Here is a 27,579-nt window from a genome sequence, read left to right on the forward strand (position 1 = left end):
AACATGTTTAGCAGATTTTATTATTTAATCTAACAAATGATCGGAGAAAGTGTACGACACAGATGGGCCATTTCTCTCTTGAAGCGGAATAGAGTTTTGTTCTTAATTATATCACTAAATCAGATAATAACCTTCTATCTGGTAATAACAAGTATATGAACAAAAACGACATGGCTGAGGATTGACGAGGACCGTCGTCCTTACCCTCCATTGTAATTCTTGTCAATTACAACGTCAGAAACGGTCGCTCTATCATGAATTAGGGCGCCGAATGGGTCGACAATCGTCCTTAATCTCATCGGCCTTGCCGCCGCCTACTAGATTATAAGCAGTTACGGACTTAAGCCCGAATTCCACGTCTTCAATGATTTGTTTTCGGAAAGTTTAAGGATTATGGATATGCTGCAGTTGTTTACATTGTTGTTTATTGTTTTGTCGTTCTTGATTATTTCTTTCTCCGTTTTAGTATTTGTATGCTGGAGTTAAAACAATAGATTATTTAATGTGTTTTTTCCTAGACTTCATTTGATTGTGTTCCAGGGGGTCAACAGATTTTATACAGTAACGATAACTGTTTTCTAATTATTACGCGTCAATTACATATAATTCTGCATATCTATATCATAAAACATTTTTAGAAATTAAAGGCAAATGAATTATTTCCTATCGTTCAAAGTGTCCTTAGGCGTATTTAAGTAAACGATTTATTTTAGTTCTCAAAACAGTTGTTGAATTTAATTCTAAACTAAAAAACCGAACTTTCTGGCTATTTATATTCAATTTTCAACTCTCTAATGGACAAAATCAATGTTCTCGAATTGGATTTTTAAGTTTTCTGTATTCCCTGAGACGTAACGGATATAAGTTTGGTTTGCGAATAATTAAATATGCATGAGGGGGCGTATTACTATGATAATACATATTCTTAGGAGTTATCCGCTGATACTTATTAGTAGGTCTCAATAATAATACATAACTCAAACTACGCATAGCACTCAAATTATAGCTCTTGACATTTTGGCACAAAACTAACATTAAATGTACTATCCATTTAATGTTTACATTGTACATTACAATGTACATATACTGGTCGACTAGTATATGAATGTTGAAACTTATGACCGATCAATTATTATTGTCGCTGACCTGATTGCTGTCAATGAACAATGGATATTCATTGTTCAAAGCTTTACGGAATATATGTTGGAATTAGGTTGTTACTCATTACAAACTGCTCATATCATATTAATTTTTCAAAGGAACCAGTTTTCTCTTAACTCTATTATTGGTTCACAGTTCATATACTTGTTTACATTGGTATATCGAGCTCGAGTTGTTGTGTTGCTGATGAGCGGTTTCGTTTAATAAATTTGTAACCCATAATGAGGATTTTACTTTCATTTATGGATATACTCAATTTGTTGTACTATTTCTTAATCCGGCTATAGTGATTGCTGATTGAGCTTTCTGGGCATATCAACAGATAGGATCCTTAATCTTTCTAGGTATCTTTGTGTATTCATTTGTTCTATGGTTGCAGTTATTAAAGAGACAAGGACTCGTTTTCTTACCACGATTTCATCAGCGTTCTTTGTACTGTGACATCCAGTATTGTGTAAAAGGTAGATATTGGTCATTTCTCAATTGAACAAGAGCATAAAAAGTTGACAAATTCACCTTAATATAAAATTTGGAACAAATAAAAAATATTGCATTATGATGTGTTGATCTTATAATATCAGTAATTTTCTGCATTTTTCTGGCAATATAGCGATACTCTGTTGATCAAACAAATAGTCAATAGAGCATTGTTGATGTGTCCATTGTCAATACCGCATAAGGATATGCGGTATTGGACCTGAAAAACCAAAAGCTGTCTGATGTCTGCTGAAAGCTGCGTCTTTGAGTCATATATTAGATATCGAATATTAGGCCCAAGAAATACTACTTAATAAATTGAATGCTTTCTTTCATAACGAAATCTCATTCTCTTTCATTGCACGACGGTGATGAAGATAATTTTGCACTTTTACTTATAAATGCCGACAATGGCAATGGTCCATACGTGGAATCGACTTCGACACTAATGGCATTTCAGAAAGATAATTACCTCGTAATTTAAACATATTCAGTCTATATAAAACACGTCTGCCTCTCTTAAAAGATATTTTCGACGTCCCACCCACGCCCAATATATTGTATGAAGTTGGAATGAGAAAAATTCCATTTTTAATTAAGGCATTTTTTGGTTCGACTACCTCGGCTAGTATCCGGCGGGCTGCTCTCTCCAGACGGATTCAACCGATCGGTTTTTATGAATTTTTATATTACCGGAATATTTTTGTGCGGAATTTGATTATTAAATATGGACGCGTACTCTACAATCCAGTTTGGATTAATAATTGCCTACGTGGGTGGGTTAAAATGTTGAAAGGCTCAGCGACATAAAATATTAATTAAGACGAAATATTAATATAATTTACGAACGTAAAATACGTGGAGAATATGTGGAAATTCAAGCCGCCTATGTGAAACCTAAACTATCATTAAGATTTTAAATAATTAATTAAAATTTAATTTATTTTTAATCTGTTGCAAATTCCCAGTTATTGACTAATATAATAAATTTTGTGGTTAATTTTTGTTTTGTGCTGATGATCATCAAATACTATTGGAGTCTTACCGAGTAAACTAGGTAGGTGATGAATTGTTTAAAAGGTATTTAAAGTGGTGATTACATTAACTATTGTAGGCGACAGGTCGATCCTATTACTGGATCCTTTTCGGAAAAATCCATGTACATACAAGTTATAAAATGTGCCAAAAATTGTTTTATTTTACGGAAATATGAGGCGACTGGTTGAACGGCGACATAAAACGACACTGACAGTTCTTATCTATTACAAATCCAATCAATTCACCTAGTGAATGAGTAACCTTTAAGGTAGTCAGGGTCGTATTACATAACATACATACATGTAATACTTAAAACGATAAAAACGTAAGTCTTTATCGAAATATTTGTTTTGAGTTTCGTTTCTTTCGATTCCCATGTTTAGGTTGACTTAACAATCTTGTTTAAGAATGTGAGAATTTCGAAAATTTTATAGTTCATATAATAAAATTGATGAAATAGTTTACACTGTTTTTTAGAACAAAAAGAAAGTGATGTGCCAATAGTTCTTTAATATGCTGCTCCAATCTCCTACTGTTATTATGTCCCCTGCCTCCTGTGAGTGTTTCACGATATCCCAGTGGGGGTATCTGGGAGCGTAATCATTTCATACAGTGAATCTTCTTTTTTTACATATTTTCTGACTTTAGATATAGCACTGTCCAAATAAGCTTCCCTTAATTTAAATATGATAAAATATGTCTCACTACTGTATTAAAAATATTTTAAATATATGAATTATAAGAAAAAATCTGTATGAAAAATATATATCTTATTTTTACATTTTTCATAATATAATATTATATAATAACCAGATATTAACTAACTTGGTACTTATATTTAGGTATAAAAGCATTGTTATAATTCCTATTACTTGTTCTTTTGTGTGAGTGTGTGGTTGGTATCGATGTTGAGGCATCTGATTTCTGGTTTCAATCCAATTTTATACGAAGTCGTCATCTGCAGATTTACATGTAAATGTATTTATTAACTAGGTATACCATTTGCTTGCTTGATGGACAAAACTATATCAGAAGCAACATATTGTAGTATTTTTAATTATCTGTAGAGAAATACAGTTATTATTAATTAAATTATGGACTGGAATATCAGTTTGTTTAGGCAAGGCTTCTCAGAGGATTTATAGTTTATATTTAGATTTGTTAGGTACCTCCACAAATTTATATCAGCTAAAAAAAGATAAATAAGAACTGAAGATATATTGGTGAAAATGCGAAGTAGCAATGCGAAGAACTGTTAAAAAACCTAACCTAAGTGTTAAATTTGACGATATTAGCATTTCTCTGGCCAAAATAAGAGTATGTTAGTATTATTGAGTTAACAATAATGGCATGCTCTATGTTGCATTTTCCGAATTAGTTGCTTTTGTTGTTTAATTTAAACATTTTTAGAAATTTACGGTTATGCTGCTACATCATATCCCAAATATTGGTTTTGGGTTCAGCGATTCGCAAGTCCTATCTATAGCAAAATCCGGCCTGGAGGATAAACACAATTTGAAGACAATAAATTGAAAGATTTATTGGATGAAAACCCAGCTTAAATTTTTAAGGGACTTTCAAAATGACTATAATTGGAATTGACTGAAAAGGTCATTTCGAAACATTTTGACTTTCAAAGTTTTGTTGTTGCCAGGCAAAAAAGTATTCTGCGCTAGCGATGAAAGGTTGATCTACTACAAAACGTCACGGGTTGCCTCAGGAGAACCATCCACAATGACACCCCATATATCCATAAATATTGATGCTTATATGATAACCATTGCTAACTATTGCTGCTATATATGAAGGCATTATTCAAGACTCAGACTACAATAGGCAGGTTTGAGCCGAGCTCGGAGCCAAAACCACCGAAACACGAATACAGACATAACAATGTTATTCTTCAGCATGACAACACTCGACCACATGTAGAAAAACTGGTGGAAACATACTTGGAACCATTTAAATGGTATTGATACCCCAACCGACGTATTCTTCAGACTCTGCTAGTTCTGGTATCATTTGTTTCCATATGTGAGTCGTGACACATCTAAGCGGCGTTTCACTTATTATAAAGATACTAAAAAATATATCGATTCGTGGATGGCCTCAAAAGATACACCGTGCATTTTAGATGGAATCCTCAAATATCAATGGACATCAATGGACATTAAAAATATCTTTAAAATTAATTTATAGGTCAATATTTAATTTTATATAATATACATTTGGCTTACAATAATTATTATTCCTTACCAACATATTACATAAATCGTACACAAATTGCAATTAGTATTATTAAAAATTTTTTTCAATTTTTTTCTAGTAAATAATAAAATATTTCTTGATTTTCTTATTATTTATTTTAACTGTGGCCAAATTCGAAAGGAAATCCCGACCGCATACGGTCTTTTGTTGGATTAAAATTTCAAAATGCACATCGCCATAACCTAACATCAAATAATCTTTAAAACTCCATTTGACCGTGTGGCGCCACCAATATTCCAAGAGCCGGGCCTCGCGCCAGATGGAGACGATTTCCCATTTATAAGGCCGTATTTTTATTTTTCCGGAGCCGTCGTCGTCGTTAAGGGACCATCCGTCCTCTTCCCACAATCATTCATCCGGAAGTGCCCACGTGCACGCACTGTATCAGACCGAGCACGTGGTCATACTAATTTCCGAATCAGAAATGGCTCTGTTCGCTTTTATTATTCAAAGCTGTTAGTGACTTCAGTGCGGATATCACAAATTATATTTAAATTGGCGTTTATAAGCTTGAACCAGGCTGTTGAACGGTATGTTTAGATGTTAGATATATACATTTTATATAATACCGTCCTATTTATCTATGTAAAACCTATCTGAATGGTGAACGAGTGAGATAATAGGGTCGGTTTTCTTATAGATAATAACCTTCAGTGTCGCTTTGTATCGCTGTTCCAAATTTCGTCATGCTTCAAACAAGGCGCCTCTTCTGTCTGTTAAGTACCAGGTGTACCAGAAAAACATGACTGTTTTCTTCAGAAAGAATTACATTACTTTTAAGAAAACGGAAATATTTATTTATACGAAGTATTTCAGACAATTGATGGATACCAACGCAGAAAAACTGTTTGTTCTTTGAGCAAAACTTTTCATCGAGCCATTTTTCAACTCGATCTTGCACAAGTGCTGCTCTGTAAGTGTGTCCCGTTGATGCGAAAAGTTGGTAGTCGGACGAGACAAGGTCTGGAAAGTACGGCGAGTTCGATCATATCTCCTATACAAGTAAGTTTAATGCCTCTTTGGTTTTATATTACATGTTACATGCGATATTTTCAAACAAATATATGACGATGTTACTTTCGTAAAATATAATATGTATAGCTATGAAGTTTGATGTTAGTAGAATAAAATGTGGGTTAAATCACTACATTTCTAGTAAGTAAATAAATAGTTTTTGTGATTAAAACACTTTCACATATTAAAACTGGCATAATCGATAGGAGTCCAGGGAGATCATAAGGATCTTCTCATTTGAATTTATTCGGACAAAAATACCACAGCTGAAGCTGTAAGATCACAAAAGATGGATCGAAGGTGCTCAATGACCCCTATCCATAAACTATTCCAAGTAAGAAATATTCATGCTTTGAAAAACACGCCTAGTCCGTCGATACCTGGTACATGCATCGCAGGGTGTAAGATCGCCAAAGGCGGACTGAAGTTGCAGTGATTTAACGTACTCTATTGGAAGTTGGTCGGAAGCTTACAGTCCAGGGTGAACAGTCACCAAAGTCAAATTTCAGTAGCTCAGGTCCTTAGCCATAGACTGTTGGAGTCTGCAATCACCAAAATTACAACTGTACGCTTTTCAGGCGGAATAATGATCACGCAGATCTCTGTACCCATTTCATTAGGAGGGAGGTGTTATATAATATATATATATATATATATATATATATATATATATATAATAAACAAATAATATATAATATATAATATATAATATATAATATATAATATATAATATATAATATATAATATATAATATATAATATATAATATATAATATATAATATATAATATATAATATATAATATATAATATATAATATATAATATATAATATATAATATATAATATATAATATATAATATATAATATATAATATATAATATATAATATATAATATATAATATATTATTTGATTTTGTGTATCTTGATGAAGCTTGGATATTTCAAAATGGTTCATGAGGGGCACCGTAAGACAAGTAACAAAGTACTGGCAAGACAGTAACAAAAAGTGTAAAGACAACAAAAATTCGCAAAGCATCAGCAAAGGCTTTCAAAACATGAGTTAATTTTGAAGGGACTATGCTAAAAATTGAACTATTTCAAATTGTTACTAGGTAAATATAAGTGAATTGTTTCATCAGCAGGAGTAAACAATACAGTGATATCAAGATGATTTGACAAGTAAACACACCATCGAAGGAAACAAGAACCAAACGTAAAAAAGTAAATATGCTCTCTAATGAAGTTAAAATATATTGTTATTATATATTATTTTAAGTCATTCGGTAATATATGCATGCAATTAGATGTACTATGATGTTAAAATAAACGATATATCTTTGATAGCATTCCTGTTTCAATATTTTATTTAAACTAAAATTTTGTTATATGTCAAAGTCAAACTGAACTATAATTCAGAGTTAATGAGGCAACATTGCGACGTTTCGATGTCAGAAATTTAGATGACGTATATACAAAATGACTTTGAATAGACTATGTGTTTTTTGAGTGTATTATATTAATACCCTTTGATTTGGAAACATTCCTGAAATAGATATCAAGGTGAGTGATGTTACCGTAGTCGTTGATGTTTTTATATTTTTATGAAATGTTCATTACAGTTAATACTTAGTTGTGTAGCTCTTTTGGCCAGAACAGTTCAAAGAAGTTGGTGACTAAGTGACGAGGGAGGTCATCGGGTCGCATATTGAAGCAATTCTCTCCTACATTTGAAAATCATAAGCAACTAATCATTAGCAACACGCAATAGCATTGCTTGCTGATATTTAAAATATGATTGTCTTTAAAGACTACAGGTCATCGGAGTAGAAATCGAAATGACACGTTAGCTAAATATTTAATAACTCATGTAATTAAGCAAAATATTAATGGGTTGGGGAAAAATAATTAAAATTTTTTTCATATTTTTTTAAAAAGTAAGAGCATATTTATAAGTAATCGGAAAGTAAAAATAGATAATGGCAATAGAGAGTCGAATTAGTGGTTTACCAGGTTCCAGAAAATCATTATTTCATTTTTTAATGTCACTAAAAACTTAGCATTATCTTCTTTGATATCAAGTGGGCGTTTGACGTTCAATGGGCGAAACAATCGTTTGTCAAGTTTGTTTGATTTTTGGGAACGGCCTTACCCGTATCACCCGCAATCATTCATTTCAAAAATACCTCAGTTTCGTTTAGCGAGATAAAATATGTCATGCATTTTGATTATTTTAAAATATCATCGACGATCTTTTCAACGACTGATAATAATCACCGACTCCTCACAATAGACCCTACTTAGTTTTTAATGAGCTTTCTGCGTATATTTCCCCTTTTAGAAGTAATAGTAAAATATTATGAAATGTATCTGCTGGAATATTTATTTGCTATGAGGTATTGACTGTGATTTTGTTTTTCTGCCACCTAATATAACAGATTTAGAAAAATTTATTGTTTTTTTATACAAATATAGTGCTGACCTCGTATTGTTAAATATTAATTTAAATAATGTATCCAGTTACTAAAGGTTGAGGGTGAGGGTGGAAAACGTTTTCGGTGTTAAGCTACCATCCCCTTACAAATCTCACCACTATCCATCCGGAAGCGCCCACGTGTACGTCCTGCAACAACACGTTAACATACTGATTCCCAAATCAAAAAATCCAATAACAGCTTTTATTATTCGAAATGATTAACGATTTCTGCACGAGTATCACTTTTGAACGGATCCCAAATTATGTGCAGATTGGTTTGCATATTTTTATTTTGTCTGTTGTTCGCGTGTTGTTTTTTCGAGTTCTCGTGGCCCGGAATGAGTGCATGGTCGAGATAATTGGTGCAACTAGATGATGTCGGAGCGTAAAAAAGCATGTCGCTAACAATTGAAAAGTTATTAGTTTCGACATGTGACATGACTGGATTGATTGAAAAGAGAACTGGTATTGTGCCAGTGTTCGTGTTAATTTAAAAGCACAAAGTCAGCAAGTAATGAATGTAATAAATGAAAAATATTAAAAATACAAAAATATTTTCATCATTGATTTTTTTGTTGAAGTAATTTATTAATTATTGATCTCTTGTATAACGTATCGATGTTTTGTGTGTAAATAAATAATAATAATCTTTGTAACAACTTTTGTCAACAAGATAAGGGCAGCTGATTAAAATTGGTTTTGTAAGATGAGGGCCAATATCACTATATTATACACTGGTTATGTTTTATGTTTTCAATTTGCATTGTGCTATTAAATTATTAAAATCTAGTAGCTCGAAATTATATTGATAATATGGGGTTAGTAGTCAAATGCGCTTTTGTAATTGAAACATATTTTAAGAGTGGTTAAGGTGGATATTTCTGTGGGCTTGTGGTTACAGTTTAAATGGAGAAAAATTCCATAACGATTACTCGGTGTAGTGTTTCGGTTGCTTCAGTTACTGTTTTTTTTTTGTAAATTGACGAATGATAAACATACAAAATTATTATGGCAAACATTTAAAAACAATAAAAACTTAACTTAAAGGGATCTTCTAGCCCAAACGCTAAGTTTTAAACATTTTTCGGATAAGAATTTTTAAAATTACTATCTATTTTTATTTGTTATAAGCTATTGAAGTGGCGGCAAGAAGGTGTGTATTATCGAAATGTTTTCAACCTTTATAGAGTTTTAAAATAAAATTACAGTTTTGCTCCAGTTTTTGATAATTAAAAATTGAAAATATTAAATGGTTTTATGGTTGTAAAAATGGCGAAAAAAGGCAGCGAGGGCTAAATCTAGTGAATAAGCTGCAAGTTGGAGAAATTTCTATCTTCATTTTTTATTGTAATAATACAAGCTCAGGCTCACATTAAAAAAAGCAGAGCTTTGTATGATGCTCAAAAAAGCTCTGCTGTCTACATGGATGAATGACTGAACATTCTGAATTTACACTACGTAATAAATTTTTATTATACAAATAAATATGGAGCCAATATAGACCTATGGTGTGATATTGTGGGGTTGCACGAGAAATATAATATTAGCATGATCTAAGGCTACTAAGAGTCAGAAAAGAAATTAAAAGGGTTGAAAAGACATCAAGATAGATTGCACGATCACGAAAACGTCGAAGTAATACAAGTATTGTATAACAGTGAACTTAGCCGGAGACTGAAGAGACAAAAACAAGACGAGTTCTCGTTCAACAACCCTTTAAAATAATATAATTATATGTGCACATAGTTCAGTAGGTTAGTTGTAATATGTGGGACATGTGCTTTATATAAAAAGAAACTTTGGCGATGGTTATTTGTCTGAAGTAGTCTGAATAGGTGTGTTACCTTAACAGAAATTATACTATATTATAGTTCGCTTTTGTAAACAAAGATTTTTCTACACATTTTTACAGATAATTATAGCCATAATCTAAGCTTACTTCTTAGGAGTTTGAAAGAAATATAAGGCATTGTGTTTTCATTATAAAAAATATAGGCCAATTTCTAGATTGTAACTTCTTTCGGAGCCGAAATATAGGTTCTTATTAAGGCCACTGAAACGACAATAAAGCCAAGTCCCTATTTTCAATAATATATTTTGATCAATTGACGATCTTCATAATCCATATATGTATGTTTGGAATGGTTCTTAATATTGAAGGTGTTTTTCTACTTGCTTTACGTATGTTGTCTACAAATCATTATTTTTGAAGCAAAATATGTATCTAGCTCATTTCCTATTTGTATGTAAATTTTTATAGCCTTAAACCTTCTTACAATTTTTTAATTACATGAATTCATTTATTTTTCACTCAATTTATCATTGTGGAAAATGACCTAATACTACAACTTTAAATGTCTTAAAAAGAAAGATAGAAATTTCAGTGCAGATTAAAATTAAATTTTGATTAAATTGTTGTGAAAATGAAATAATATAAAAATGGAGTTATTGAACAATCTGTTATTAGCTTTTAATATTTTAATATTTAACAACGTGTCTATAATCGAAATATAACGGAAATAGTGAAATAAGATAACTCAATTAATCATAAATTACATAACAAATACCGAGTATTGAAATAATTTTAAAATATTAATAGATGACATTATATACATTGGTACAACATACTATTTGAAAACTATTATTTGATAAGACTAGTTAAGTAGATTGGAAGTGTTGGTTATCAAGTACTGAAATGTATTGATTAAGATTAAGATAATCGAGTGACCTTAGATAGTTTTGCTAAATATAAAAGAGGCTGATTATGTGTAGATGTTATATTGCGCGACTGTTCACTGGCGACGACAGCAAAAAGACAGTGGCGTGCATGCGGATTGACCAGAACTGCTCAAGCGCATTTATTCTAAACTAGCTTGACATATTTTACCGCATCGCATTGTTGTTCACGAGGATTGTGTTAGGAGGGTAGTGGAAGTAATTTTTCGGTTAATTTTATGTTTGCAAATGTTTGTTGAGGTAATATAGTTATTTTTTATTTAATAAAGAAAAATTAGCAAAAGATAATAGGGAAAATAAATGTATAAGGTGTGAATTATTAGTAAAATGTGATAATTTTGTAACACTAGATTTGAATATAGCCATGGAACAAGTCTATATTTACGTTATATGATATAGAAAGAGAACTTGTTTGAAAATTGTAGTAAAGATAAGAATGAAAATGTTTATACACGTCTTTTGTTTATATTATACTTATAACTTTCTGATTTTGCAGATATTTCAGAATATTTATAAAGGTAGATGTTTAAATGAAGTGCCATGCATTGTCGTGATAGTGTAAATATAAGACGTAGTTAACAGAAATACGATGAAATAAATTGGTACCATACTATTTGAAGCTTTGTGATTTAGTATTTATGTCGGTTTATATAAATCCTTGGAGCAGATAAATAAAGCAGAAATATTGTAAGTATTATATGAGGTATTATATTGTTTTATAAGTAAGGTTGAGAATTTTGTTGTTTATTTTATTTGTTCTTGATTATAAATAGTAGGGAATAATAAGTGATTGGTAAGAAGTATTCAAAACTCAAGAAAATAATTTATAAATTATCATTGTCCATCTGGTATAGGAACTGACCTAAAAAGGATGGGAATGTGAAATACATGTAGGTTATGAAAATGACTTGTATGTGACTTCTAGATAAAATTGCAATGCAGACAATGCCAATTTGGAGTGATTGAACTTATTGACTTGTAAACATATTCAGCAAGCAAATTGTTTGAATTTCACAGGTACAAGGCCTAAAAGTATAATTACAAATGTTGAAACATGGGTAAATGATGTCAAAAAGAAAATATAAATGAGAATTTTGACAGGGATAGGATTGAATTTTGTTTAATGGGTCAATGCCTTCAGTTAGTATGTCAAATTTGAGCTGTGTATAATTGTTCAGATATATTATTTTTTAATTGTGAGCATAAATGGATGCTTGTGGACTAGATATAAGGGAGACACTACATACAAATTCGCCAGAATTATCTCATGAACGGTTGTATATCGTATATTGTATTGTATTATTTTCGCTTTGTCCTTTCAATATTGGGTTAAAATTAAATATATTTATAAATGTTGGTTCATATTACATTTATTATATTGTATAAATTGGACATAGTATCAATAAACTTGACTAAATTTGAACTCGGGTTCCAAGGAACATTTTAAATTAATATGTGAATATATATTATACTTTTAAGGAATACGAATCATTTACAAGAACTACTACTTTGGTTTATTATTGTAACGTTTTTTATATTTATAAATGGTTACATTTTATTTTATTTTAAATACTTTCAAAATTATTTAAAAAAAATTCAAAGTTAATTTATTAATTAATTAATAATTTATTTTGTTTATATTATATTCTTTAACATACGTATAATTTGCAAGAACTGGCAACGTCGCAAATGCAGACCCTTATTTTGATTTAATGTCACTTAGTAATTATTATAATACATTATTTTAACAATGTTCACAAACCATCGATAATATGATTCGAGGTGAAATAATTGTAATTACAATAAACTAACATACAACATATTAAAATTTTTGCATTTACATTTTTATTTCAATATTGCTAGGAAATGGAAAACTTGATGTTGTTTATCCCTTATTTTAGAGAAATAAAAACTAAGAAATACAAGAATTATAATTTTACTGGTATTTAAACATTATTACAAGGAAACTATGACCAGTTTTATTCGAAGACTAAACAAAACTTTTATGATGGATGTTCGAAACCGCAACGAAATCCCTCACAGAACATCAATACGAATAAAGTCCTAACTGCGATCAATCAATCAAGCTAATCTTAAACAAACGAACACCATACTCCAAAAAGAACCTTACACCTTCGTTAAAACTAGAGAGCGAAGAAGGAGAAAAAGAACAGAAAGAAACTTTACCGGAGTTCTAGGTGATCCATTAAATTTTGTAGTTTTTAAATTAATATTTGTATTGGAAAAATAGTTTTAATTTTAAAATAATTCTTTAAAAATAAAAAGATAGTTATCTAGTAAGAACGTATTTGTTGAATAATGTGAATAAAAATAAAAAAGTATTTGACCCCCACGTGATTTGAACACGTTTACTTACTTCCAAGGGCCAATTTCTAGATTCTAACTTCTTTCGGAGCCGAAATATCGGTTCTTATTATGGTCACTAGAACGATGATAAAGCAAAATTTCTATTTTTATTAATATATTTTGATCAATTGACGATCTTCATAATCCATCTCTTGTATTTTTGGGATGGCTCTTAATATTGAAGGTACTTTTCGACTTGCTTCACGTATGTTGCCTACAAACCATTATTTTTTGAAGCAAAATATATATTTAGCTCATTTCCTATTTGTATGTGAATTTTTATGAAAATAATTTTAATGAATCTTATGAAAGATGAAGTAATATAAAAAAGGAGTTATTGAGCAATCTGCTATTAGCTTTCAATATTTCAATATTTAATACCGTGTCTATGAACGAGATATAATAGAAATAAAGAAATAAGATAACTCAATTAATCGTAAATTAGATGACAAATTCCGAATTCTAGTGACAATGAAAATTAATCCTTGTCTCGAAAACTAGTTTTTTATTTAAAAAAAAATTTTTAAAAATAAAAAGATAGTTATCTAGTACGACCGTATTTATTAAATAATGCGAATAAAAATTAAAAAGATATTTTGACCCCGACGTGATTTGAACACGCAACCTTCTGATCTGGAGTCAGACGCGCTACCGTTGCGCCACGGAGTCCGTTAGTATTTATTTTTGATAAAGTGTCAACTTGGGATATATTAACAAAAACAATATTAAAACAGAAGCAGTATATAATATATTTTTCTATTTACACAACATGTATTGTAAGAATAAATGTTTCGGGTTGGTTGGTGAATTGGTTGGGGGAGCCTAAGGGCTAGGCATCGAGTCCGACAACACGTCGGATGGCGTGCCATCACTGGAATTGATGGAGAAAGTCCTGTTCGGTGCTCTGCGCTGACGCAGTATCGAAGCGTCGAAATCCGGATGTCTTCTGGCGTGTTTGCTGAAACGAAAACACGCAAATGAATATTAAAGAACTGGAAAAAATACATCACGTTGAAAAATAACAGACAAAACGCTACAGAAACTGGAAAAATATATTACGTTGAAAAAATTCTTCCCCGTTTCTTTTACATTCGAGCAGACAAAACATTCTAGTTTAAAAATGGCTTGGTTGTTTTGTTATTTTTATTCAAATTAATTGCTTGTAAGCAGTTTTATTTTTGATGTTGCATGATTATACGATTATATTTAAAATAAAAAATCTTATATTTAGGTATCGAGCAGAGTATTTATATTTATTATTATTTCTACTTGCCCATAAAGTGTTTTATTCGGATATTCTACTTCACTTCGATTTTGGTTTATATTTTAATAAAACTCGATCACCAATAGCTATCATACCACCATTTTTTCGTAAAATAAAATATTTTAACTAAATTTTGAACCTATAAATTTAGAATTTGTGATTTCGTTCCCATACATATTAAAATTTATTTACCCTTTATTAACCAACTGTGAAAATAAACAGAGGGAAGTGCGCAATTATATTAATCCCATCCTACTGCTTTTCGCTAAAATTTCATGTTATATTCAGTATACTTAGTCATATTTGAGGCATTGTTTTTCAGGATGTGAAGATACAAATAATTTTTTTACAGCTTCAGCACAGGAACGGTTTATGAATTTAAAGAATGATAAATTTAGGAAAACCCCTTATGAGATCCTACATCAAGCGTATATCAGATGAGATGCTTATGGGCCCAACTATGAAAAAGCATTTCTAAATCAAGATGCAATTTTTCAGTTGCGATAATCGCGGGTTCGAATCCTGCTGGGGAATGATCGTAAATTTATGTTTGCAATTGTTTATTATTTATGATTGTTCTAGGCAAGAGCGCAAAATCCGGCAAGGAAAATGATCCCAGTTACGCCAGTAACCAGGCTGGGTAAGACCGGATGACACGATGATCGGATTTTAAAGGAGACTTTAAAATCCTTACTGGAGACTTAATTAACATTATCGTTATCGTTACTTAACGATTAAAATAGTTATCAGCTTAAAGCTTAATATTTAATATAAAAACATATGTTCATTTCATGAATTTAAACATTAATTATTTGCTACTAAAAACATCTTTTTCTGTCAAATGACAAATGAGGTGTGCGAAGAAACAAGACAGCTGTATGTAACCCATATTTTGTTATATAATTTAACAATTTAATACAATTTAATATCATTTAAATTTTGAAATATCCGCAAGATGAAAAATACATATATTCAAATGTATACCCTCTTAAAGATGGCAAAATAAACTCGAAATAAAAAAGTCAGCTTTCTACGTCTAAAGTCTTACTAAGGGGAGACAAAAGTACCGCTACCATTTTGATGGCGCGCCATCTTGGTTATGTGACGTTTAGCTCACTTTCGCTTTAACCATTATGTTGTCTAGACGTCCAAATTTTATTATGGATAAATATAGGCCACAAGAACGAGCAGACATGGTGGCAACATTTATTGAAAATAATCGTTCCATTATTACCACTTAGTGGAAATCATGCGTCAAAAATATCCTAATGGTCCAGGGCCTCGTAAAACCACAATTAATTTCGACATGAATTTCGAATTTTGAAAACTGATTTGAAAATATACCCGTACAAAATTTGTTTAGCCCAAATATTGCTATTGAGAGATCAACGAATTGAGTACAGTAATGCAATCCTAAGGCTGTTTAGTAAAGATTTTTCGTTTAAATTGATAATGAGCGATGAAGCCCATTTTCTTTTGAGTGGCCACCTCAAAAACAGAACAATCAGCTTTGGGGAACACAGAATTCTCAATTAATTCATGAAACATCATTGATTCACTAAAAACAAATGTATGGTGTGATATTCGTGCTGGAAACAACACTAGTCCCTATTTTTTTGAAAATGACCAAAGTGTTGCAGTTACTGTTACTGCTGAACGGTACCAAGACAAGATTCGGAATCTTCTTGCGCCTGAAATGGAAGAGTAAGACTAGAGGACATGTGGTTTCAGCAAGATGCCAAGGGCCACAGCACACGCAGGAAGACTAATGTCGCAAACTGGCCATTTAACATGGCCAGCCAGATCTTCGGATATAACAGCACCAAATTTTTTCTTATGGGGTTTTTAAAATGAAAAGTTTATGTGCCGAAGCTCCAAAATAATCAACATCTTAAAGAATATTTGTCACGAAATTAAAGAAATTCGGCCTCAGATGTTGCAGAATGTTACGAAAAATGCCTTGAAAGTTTCAAACATAACAAAAACAAATGTAAAAACCAAATAAACTTTTTATGAAAGCCAAACTTACTTATCTTTTCTTTTGGCAAAATTATAGGCAATCAAATTGGTAGACTTTTGCCCCACGTTGTATACGTTGATCTCTTAATAAGTTGAGTAGAATACATTAGTTGTATATAATATTTTTTTATTTATCTATTGTTTTACTGATAGTGAAAACATATATATGAATCTAAAAGGTATTGTAAAATTGTAAAACATGTTCGTCTCTAACTCACTTGTTAATCTTAAAGTTTCATGAGTTTTTAACTCTTTAACTATCTTCGTGTTCTACACATTGTCTCGGATAAGATCTCCCACGCTGTATGTGAAAACATATTAACGAACGGCTGAGCCTGGAACACTTTACGCATATTGAGACGGTGTAAAGTTTTAACGAGACATCCTTCCCGTCATAACTTAGGCTACGGCACCATTTTACGTACTTTATAACAAATTACACCTGAATTACTTTATATAAGTTCGTTGGTTGACTGCCACCGTCTCCTCCTCTACTTCCTTGATACCGGGAGAGCGAAATCAACTCGAGGAAGTTATTAAGGTATAAAATAGGGGCTTCGCAAGACCTGTTATCGTTTACCGTGGTATTATAAAAAGTTCAAGTTCTAGTAATAGTAGAAATATTTTCTATAGAGTTTTCTACATTGTTGGAATCGGAATCATATTGAATTCATCATTAAAAATCCATTCATTTTTCATATTTTTATTTAATTTTCATAGAAATTGAAGAATATGGGCGTGGATTGTATGTGGTTCAATTACGTCGGCGCTTCAATCGATACAGTTAACGTCACAAAGGATATTTTCCACGAGTTTTTTGAGAGAAAGGTTTATTTCTCATAGAGGTGAGGTGAATTGGCTACCAAGATCGTGGAATTAATCCTTCTGGATATTTTCCTACATGGCTTTCTGATGTTATAAACTATTTTGGTAATACCAAATATCGCTTTTATAAAAAAATCCTTTATAGTCCTACATATAAAAATACTTTATAGTCCTACTTAATAGCACTTTTTTTAAAGTACACCAGAATATATTTTCTGAGCTAAAATTTAAATTAGGTTTTCAGGAACATATTTTCATCGTAGTTTAACTTGGTAGAGATATATGTGAAATTTCAAATGGTATAGTGACTAATTTATAGGACAACATTTCACTAGCTGGGTTTTATTATATAATGTTAAAATATACATTAAAATTACAATTACAATATACGTTAAAATTACAATTACAATTACATATAATAATACATTACAATAACATTAAAATTACATGATCTTAAGTCACACGCTATGTACATGCTCGATATTGTCAATAATTACCTATATAAATACTATTGAATTAAAAATATTCCGACCAATAATTGCGCAGTCATCAATCAATAAATTATCAGAATAACAGAATAAAGCAACTTTATTGTTAATGAACTGACAAATGCACAATAAAGAAAAGACTTCAAGCAAAAGGGATAAAGCAATAAGTAATAATTCGCTGATTTAATTATATTGTATATATTTGAAAAGAAAAATCAACAATAAAAGAAGCTTTCAAATTAATAACAAGTATTTCATTACATGGATTTATCAGACGTTTTATATATATCTACAGTTTGATAAATGTAATATCGCTCTAGTTGGTCCTCACAGATTTTTATGCAGTTTATGGAAAATTAAATGTTGTTCAAGTAATACGTAAAATAAGAAAATAAATTTAAAATAAGGCCGCTGGTTTTAAAAGCGATATCGATTAAACAACTTGAGTTCAGTGTTCAATTGAATTCGTTTAAAATTTTGATATAGTAGAGAAAAAAGTAACGGAATTGAATATGAATGATATTTGTTCAAACAAAAAGAAAATTTAAATTTTCAGGACAAAACGAAAATTCGATTATTAAATACCATAATATGTAGTTACAAAAATATTATATCAGCATTATTAGGCATTTCAATAAAAATAATTAGAATATAGCACTACGTTATATCATATAACTTTTCGATACCATTTCTGTAGTTCGATTTGTCCTTAGCTGCAAAATAGGCTTCAGTCTCGGCGATCACCCCTTTATTCAACGAAAATTTCTTCCCAGCGAGCATTCTTTTGAGATCTGAAAACAGGAAATAGTAATTGGGGGCAAAATTTGGAGAATACGGTGGTGAGGTATCAGTGGTGAGGATGCAATTCGAAGCCCAATTCATGGATATTTGTCATCGTTTTCACTGACTTGTGACACGGTGCATTGTCTTGGTGAAGCAGCGCTTTCTTTTTTTTTTCAAATGCAGCCGTTCTTCAGCGATTTCTTCCTTCAAACGGTCCAATAACCCTATGTAATAGTCGCTCATGATAACCCTCCCTTTTTCAGGATAGTCAATGACAATTACTCCATGCGCATTCGAAAATACAGACGCCATAACCTTGCCAGCCGATGAATTTTATCTAAAAATTTAGGTAAAGAAATTATTTTTTTAATCAGCCTAGTGTATTTATTGTTTTCGTATTATACATTTTAGGTGAGAAATATCGATAAAAGTTAAGGGCTAAATGAAAATATACATAAAGATAATGAATATAGGCAGGATTTAAAATGAAACTAACTATATAATTTGTATAAATGGAACACATAGGATAAATAGAAGAAATTAATTAATTAAAGTTAGTGGAAATTAGATAATTAACCTATTTGTGTTCGTTATTGTTTTAATATACATGCTAAAATCAAATATATCGATTACAAAATTGTTTTATTCGCATATTCTCTGTTTTAAAATACAAACATGTAATACTTCTTTTATTATTCCATATGTAAGTTTATAACACATAATTAAAAAAAATCTGAAGATAATCTTACTTATGATAATTTGTTATCCAGTGGCGTAGTAATTTACACTTATTAATACTTTGTTAATTACTGAAACTTAATGGAAATTAAATTTATTTAACTAAATGCAATTTAAAAAACGTTTGTGAGTGTTTGTTTTTGAGATAGTTTGCATGTATTTTAATACGTTTTATTAGACACATATTTATTATTTTAATTTATGTTATATATTAAATATATTCCTGATATTTTAGTGAAAATATTGGGAAAATACTATTTTGTAAAAGTAACATGATTAATTTAATACAATATGGTAGGGGTCTTGGCCACCGAAAAAAATATCGATATATCGCTATATCGATATTTAAAAAAATAGCGATATATCGCTTTCTATATATCATTATTTTATATAAAATTTATTTGAAAAATATCGAAACGTATAGGCTAAAAAGATATCGAAATATCGGCTAAAAATATCCACATTTTTGTCAGATAATATCGATATATCGATATTTTTCTGTAACCCTACAATGTGGAAGATCACTAGCATTCATTTAATAAGCCACCTATATATACAAAGACTGTTAGAAATGAGTGATAGAAATTGTAATTCCAGTTAAACTCATACAAATTCACTTCAAAACTCAACACTTCTTGATTTTTAAGTGAATAATTTTCAAAAAGACCTCGTATAACAAATTACCGAACTCCAGAAATCGTTCCAGTTCGCCGGTTGAATTCCATCGTCATTTCCCCGATCCTGGCTAGGCAAAATCAACTCCCGACAGTTATTAAGGAATAAGATACGGTTCTCGGGAAACATGGTCCTAATCTGAACCGAGTTTATCGATGTAATTTTCCACACGTTCCGACTCGGTTTGTGTTACGTAAGTCAGTTCGCAGTGCGAGACTTTATAATCGGGCATATGTATTATTATCGTCCGTTGTAGGCCACTTGCGACCGACCTACCGAGGAACACGAATGCTGGCCTGGTCGGTCGGGTATTTCGCACCAAATGATCAAATACCGATAGTGAAAATCCCTCGAAACTAACTAGTTCTCGGGCTCCCATTGAAATCCCATTTATCTTGATCTGTCTCGCATCGATCTTCGCTCCTGGAATGATTTATCCATTATGGACATTTAATTAGAATACAACTGTATAAGTTGCTTATGTTATTATTTAATCATTATACATATAATATATTTAAAATATATATATATATATATATATATATAACTTTTTTATACATACGTCATCAATATTTTTCTTTTCATTTTATTCTAGTTAGAAAGAGACGCAATGCTGTTTGATTAGTTCGAACGCGTAAACGAATGAGCCTATCAAGATCGTCCGGTGGTCAGACGTATAATGATAAGAGTTTATAACTCAAAAAAATAAACTATTGTGGCTGTATAATTAGCTGTATTTTTAACAATGTTAAAATAAAATATATGTGATAAAATTTTTGTTCAATTATTTTATTTAAATTAGAATTTTGTTATATGTTTAAGCCAAACTAAAGTAAAACTAAGTGTTGATGTGGCAACATTGCGAGGTTTGGAGGTCATAAATTTAGATGACGTATACAAATTTTGATTTTTAATTACTAAGGTTTTGTTTATTAAGCGATATCAGTGAATTACCTTTTGTGATTTTTAAAAAAAGAATAGAATATATAAAAAAGCGTTTATATGATTTGTTGAAGTAGTTTATTTTTCTGAGGAATTGATCATCTTGAAAATCTCAAGAGGAGAAATTATGCTTATCACCTGACGATGTTGGCCGGCCCGATGTAAGACCAAATAGTTTTGGTCGTAAGCACATACTTACTGAGTCTGGTGGGACCTAGTAGGGTGGAGGTTAGTGTCGCGTATTTTAACTGTTGAAAGTTGGATACTGCTAATAAAGGTATCGGCTGTCAAAAAATGATCAATTTGAACTCTTCATTGATCGAAAATCCTCCACAATATACTCAAACATAAGGTCAGATAATTTTGCAGCAAGATAACACTCCGTCTGATATAGTAAAACCGGTCAAAGATATGTTGAAATCACTTGGATGGAAAGTTTATAACACCTGCCATCTTAACTCCATCCGACTATCATCTTGCATTGATGGGGCACGCGCTTATACAACAGCACTTTATCAATTTTGAAGTATTGCTCGATGAATGGTTTAACTCGTAACTAAATTACCCCAATAACCCCTCAAATTCAAACGTTTTCGACCTACCGGGAAGTTTTATGTCCTCTTGAAATCACCACATTTGAATAGTCGAAATTACGTTTCACATGTTTTAATGGTTAGAGCATGTTCACCGTAAGTCTCTATTAGTAAGCGATGACTTTCATCCTTTTTTTTCTTTTAGCGAATCAAGAAAAGTGCTACAAATGCACGATTTTAGGCACAAAACCTTTTTAAATATTATTCAATCTATAACGCCCTTATTTTTGCGGAACGTAACTTGTGTCGTTTGAACTTTAACCATTATATTGTCTAGACGTCCAAATTTTATTATACATAAATATATGCCACAAAAATGAGCAGACATGGCGACAATATTTACTGAAAATAATCGTTCCATTTATTATCACTTAGTGGAAAGTGCGTCAAAAATATCCTAATGGTCCAGTGCCTTACAAAACCACAATTAATCCTTTACATTCCAATTTTCGACAGTACGGTATTACAGCAGAAAAGCCTCGTTCTGGAAGACAACGGACGTCTCGTAACACTAAAAATGTGGCCCAGGTGCGCGATAGTGTTGCAGGGTCTCCAGAAGAATCAAATCGGAGACGGGGTTCCCTGTTACACATCCTTGCAAGCAGTTTAAGGAGAATTTTGAAAAATAATTTGAAAATAATCCCGTACAAAATTTAATGTCAGATAATTTTGCAGCAAGATAACACTCCGTCTGATATAGTAAAACCAGTCGAAGAAATGTTGAAATCACTAGGATGGAAAGTTTTATAGCACCTGCCATCTTAACTCCATCCGACTATCATCTTCTCGCATTGATGGGGTACGCGCTTATACAACAGCACTTTACCAATTTTGAAAAATTGATCGATAAATGGTTTAACTCGGAGGAAAAACGTGGGGTCTTTATCCATTAACCCCTCAAATTCAAATGTTTTCGACCTACCGGAAAGTTCTATGTCTTCTTGAAATTACCATATTTGAATAGTCGAAATTACGTTTCACATGTTTTAATGGTTGGAGCATGCTCATCGTAAGTCTCTACCAGCAAGCGATGACTTTTATCTTTTTTTTTCTTTTAGCAATTCAAGAAAAGTGCTACAAATGCATGTTTTTAGGCACAAAACCTTTTTAAGGATTATTCAATCAATAACGCCCTTATTTTTGCGGAACGCAACTTACGTCGTTTGAACTTTAACCATTATATTGTCTAGACGTCCAAATTTTGTTATGGATAAATATGTGCCACAAGAATGAGCAGACATAGCGACAATATTTACTGAAAATAATCGTTCCATTATTACCACTTAGTGGAAATTGCGTCAAAAATATTCTAGTGGTCCAGTGCCTTACAAAACCACAATTAATCCTTTACATGCCACTTTTCGACAGTACGGTATGACAACAGAAAAGCCTCGTTCTGGAAGACAACGGACGTCTCGGAATACTGAAAATGTGGCCCTGGTGCGCGATAGTGTTGCAGGGTCTCCAGAACAATCAAATTGGAGACGAGGTTCCCAGTTACACATCCTTGCAAGCAGTTTAAGGAGAATTTTGAAAATAATTTGAAAATATTCCCGTACAAAATTTAATGTCAGATAATTTTGCAGCAAGATAACACTCCGTCTGGTATAGTAAAACCAGTCAAAGAAATGTTGAAATCACTTGGATGGAAAGTTTATAACACCTGCCATCTTAACTTCATCCGACTATCATCTTCTCGCATTGATGGGGTACGCGCTTATACAACAGCACTTTGCCAATTTTGAAGAATTGCTCGATGAATGGTTTAACTCGGAGGAAAAATGTTGGGTCTTCATCCAATAACCCCTCAAATTCAAACGTTTTCGACCTACCGGGAAGTTCTATGTCTTCTTGTAATCATCATATTTGAATAGTCGAAATTACGTTTTACATGTTTTAATGGTTGGAGCATGTTCACCGTGTGTCTACCAGCAACCGATGACTTTTATCGTTTTTTTTTCTTTTAGCAAATCAAGAAAAGTGCTACAAATGCACGATTTTAGGCACAAAACCTTTTTAAATATTATTCAATCTATAACGTCCTTATTTTTGCGGAACGTAACTTATGTCGTTTTGAGGTTAAACTCGATAGGATGAGAGATGTAGATGACATATGTATCTAGTAACATTGCATAGTTATGTCTAGTGAAATCTGTTACAAAATCGGAATGTAAATACCGACACCTGGTGTGACATATTTTTAACAAATTTATAAAAGGCGACTTCTTGAGATTTCTTTAAAGAAATCAAATAGAAGATAATTATTTCGAAAGGAAGAATGTATGTAACAACTTTTTAGTTATACGGTACGTAATTGTATAACTTTATAGTGTTATAATTAGGTTGAAAAGCTTTTTAAATTAAATTAAATTTAGAAATTGTAGTAACATTATTGAACTGATTGTTGTTTCCCAATTAATATAATATGAAATTATATGAGTTCATTATATGAAGAATTATTTTAAATTGTGTTGAAGAATTATAATTGTGTTGAAATTATTAACTTTTCCCGAAATACTAAATAATTTTTAATGAAATTATTGTTTATAGATTTTTTATTAATTGGTGATAAGAGTACTTTCTCAATAATGTCATATTATATTTTGGAAATTGGTGATATTCTTGAAATGATCTTTGTTAAAATATTTTTTAATTATTTTTAGAGAAGGTAATTTAAAATATTTTCGAATCCGTGCTACAGCTGCTGTATGGATCACGAGTGGATCAGTTCGATTCAGCGTCTGATCAGTTCATCACCAATTCACAATACCACACAGAAAATTCTGATTTTTTTTTCTTGTAAAGTAATCAAACTGTGAATTTGAAACGCTTCGACATGATATTTTCAGCCAATTCATAATCTTTCCCATCGCATATAGAGAGCTTGTCCTGGGTTTTATCCCAATGAGTCTTACAATCTATTGTTTCTGAACTTTTTTGGTTCTTTAGACGTTCTTCGTGATGGCATCAAAATCACAACTCTTAAGTTGTTGAAACCAAAACCAACAATTATTACAGGGCTTAGGTAGCACGTATCTTATTTTTACAAATTATTTTTACTATTATTACTATTATTTTATGTAAAGAAATGTGAAAACCATGAAATTTAGGACGATACGCAGCGTGATGTGGTATTCAGCATAAAGACAAAATTTGATATATGAAAAATAAAAGCACAAATTTTAATTCTGTAAACTGTTTTTAATAATTTAATGTATACTCCAATAATATACGGATAATGATGTGGAGAGAACATATCTCAAAATGTATATTAGTTCCAAATTATCCAGAAAAAAATCTAAATCGGCCAAAACAAGAATTTGGAAATTATTGTCTGTTTTTTTAATGTTCGCTATAGGGCACAGCAGCCGGAGAGCCACGACCCATCACAGAATATTTTTTTGGTGTTTTCTTTTTTAAAGAAGTTCTAAAAATATCTGTATTTACAAAAAGTTTGCAAGAAAAATGAAACATATTTTTCTAATTTTAAGTCAAGTAAAATTGTCTTCAGTGTCTCATAAGTAAGGTTTGATGTCAAGATATTTATCAAATATTCATAATATAATATTAAATAAGATATTGTAGATTGAACCCGATTACTTCCCGATCTCACGTGTGGAGCAAACTGTAGTCCTCTAGAGTTCATTCCGCCAATTCACGGCGTCTTCTTTTTGTTTTAATAGAGGTCCCTTCAAAGAGAACTCAGGGTCTACCACTCCGATTTAAACTGGAATGAGCTTGGTCTATATACAAAGGTGGTGTTTCTTGTGAATTATTAAAATTATCATGCGAGAACGACATACTTTCTCATATTTAGTGGCTATTCTTAAGCCAATAAACCTTACATCAAATCATTCCACAATATGATCTTTCAAACGATTTGATGGATCTTCGATATTAAGACGTGACAATATTTTTTTATAAACCGACTTTCGATTTTCAATGACTTCTAGGAGTTATTTGGTTAAAATACTTTGGTCTATTAAATCTTTATTTTTTATTGTAACATGCACCACTAAGAAAGACTCTGTTATTCGCACCCCACAACAATTCAATTTTTTTTTGGAAATACTAAATTAGTTAATGAATAGTTTATTGGAAAATTCTTGGATGTGATGCAAATGGATTATTTTAAAAACTCAAACAAAATATAAAAGTGGTTTGGTTAAGTATTTCTAAACAGTAAAAAAACTTAACAGAGGTTCCCTGTAGGTTTTATCTATAACAATGTGAAGTACTTACCAACTTGAAAGCAAGCCATTTCTATATTATGTAAATAGTACAATACATGATTTAATCGTGAATCTTGGCTGATGTTAACATGTCAAAGTGTAGAAGGGTTGCTCAACAAAAACGCGGCCAATCAAAATAAAGGGATGTTTTTATGTACTAAATAACAATATAAACAGTCTGCCCAACAATCCAATAAAAATAATAAAATTTAAAAGTTAGAAATTCAGTTTTTAGTTAATTTTGTCCCTGATACATCACACTGAGCGATGTATCAAACAAACGTCGAGTCTGTATTGATACTTCGTAATTTTATGAATATATATCGCTAATTAGACAAGTATCTAATATTTTTACAACTATATTAACAAAAAACGTTACAATTAGATGAAGTAATTTTCTTAAGGAATATGTCTAATAACTTTTGTTATAACAGGTCAATTGAAAAGTCCCCGGCCTACCATAGTAAAACACATTTTTTTGGCAAAATTAGTTTTTTTATTCAACATAATTCCCTTCAAGGGTGATACACTGATTATAGCGACAATGATCATTCGACGCAAGTTTCTTCCAGCGAGCATTCCTTTGAGATCTGAAAACAGGAAATAGTCGCTGGGGGCAGATCTGGAGAATATGGTGTATGAGGAAGCAATTAAATGCCCAATTCATGGATTTTTGACACGGTGCATTATTTTGGCGAAGTAGCACTATATTTCAAGCGGTCCATTAATGCGATGTAATAGTCCTTCCTTTTTCAAGGTAGTCAATGAAAATTATTCCATATGCATGAGTGTCATTTTCGTATCGCACAAAAAAACTGAAAATATGAGGAGGAGGTATAATTAAATTCTTAAATCTTTCTTTAAAAATCTTGTTTTTTAATAATAATGCGGTTTGGTGTATATTTTCATTATTAATGAATATTTTACTTATTATGAATTTTTATTATATCAAAATATTCCTGAAATTTTCACATCTTCGTAAAAATGTAATTTAAATTCGCCTCCAAAAGTAATATCCTCCATATTCATTTTTATAACTTATCGAAGGTGTTCCCAAGTTCCCCTTTCTTTCGTGCCTCGGCCGTCTATGCCGCCATAGTATCTTTTCAATTCTTTATTTTTGGATGATGACCGTGCACAAACAATGAGAAGCATTAAAAAATATAATTGTAATTGTATAAGTATATCTATATTAATATTTTATAATTTAATAGAGTTGTTAGTGTTGTTATGAACTAGATGTACAGTGTGAGTGATAATTATCAACGTTTTTCTGACTAACCAATTGTATAGCAAATATTGCTAGTGGAATTAAAATTTTTATCTTATGATAAAAATTGCCGTTTTGTGTATATTTCAATTATTTATGAAGATATAAGAATGCAGTATTTTATATCAAAAATTCTTGAAACTTTCACATTCACGCAAAAATGTAATTTAAATTCGCCTCCAAAAATAATATCCTCCATCTTCATTTTTATAACTTA

The 27,579-nt window shown here is 31.1% G+C and overlaps 1 protein-coding gene and 1 non-coding gene across 2 annotated transcripts in view; both read right to left on the bottom strand.

Moving 5' to 3' along the window:
• Positions 1 to 14,130: 14,130 nt before the first annotated feature.
• On the bottom strand, positions 14,131 to 14,202 carry TRNAW-CCA (transfer RNA tryptophan (anticodon CCA)). Its single transcript has one exon. It is a non-coding gene; the product is annotated as a tRNA-Trp (tRNA).
• Positions 14,203 to 14,262: 60 nt separating this feature from the next.
• LOC143193792 (uncharacterized) overlaps positions 14,263 to 27,579 on the bottom strand; it is a 450,075-nt gene continuing 436,758 nt past the window's right edge. The window contains exon 4 of the mRNA XM_076400183.1: positions 14,263 to 14,491. Within this exon, the coding sequence (XP_076256298.1) occupies positions 14,356 to 14,491 (136 nt within the window). The 3' untranslated portion in view covers positions 14,263 to 14,355. The remainder of the gene's footprint in view (positions 14,492 to 27,579) is intronic.

Source organism: Rhynchophorus ferrugineus, unplaced genomic scaffold (genome assembly GCF_030347505.1).
Source record: "Rhynchophorus ferrugineus isolate W39M unplaced genomic scaffold, kcgeb_rfMv2 rfM1, whole genome shotgun sequence".
NCBI classification, from domain to species: Eukaryota; Metazoa; Arthropoda; class Insecta; order Coleoptera; family Curculionidae; genus Rhynchophorus; species Rhynchophorus ferrugineus.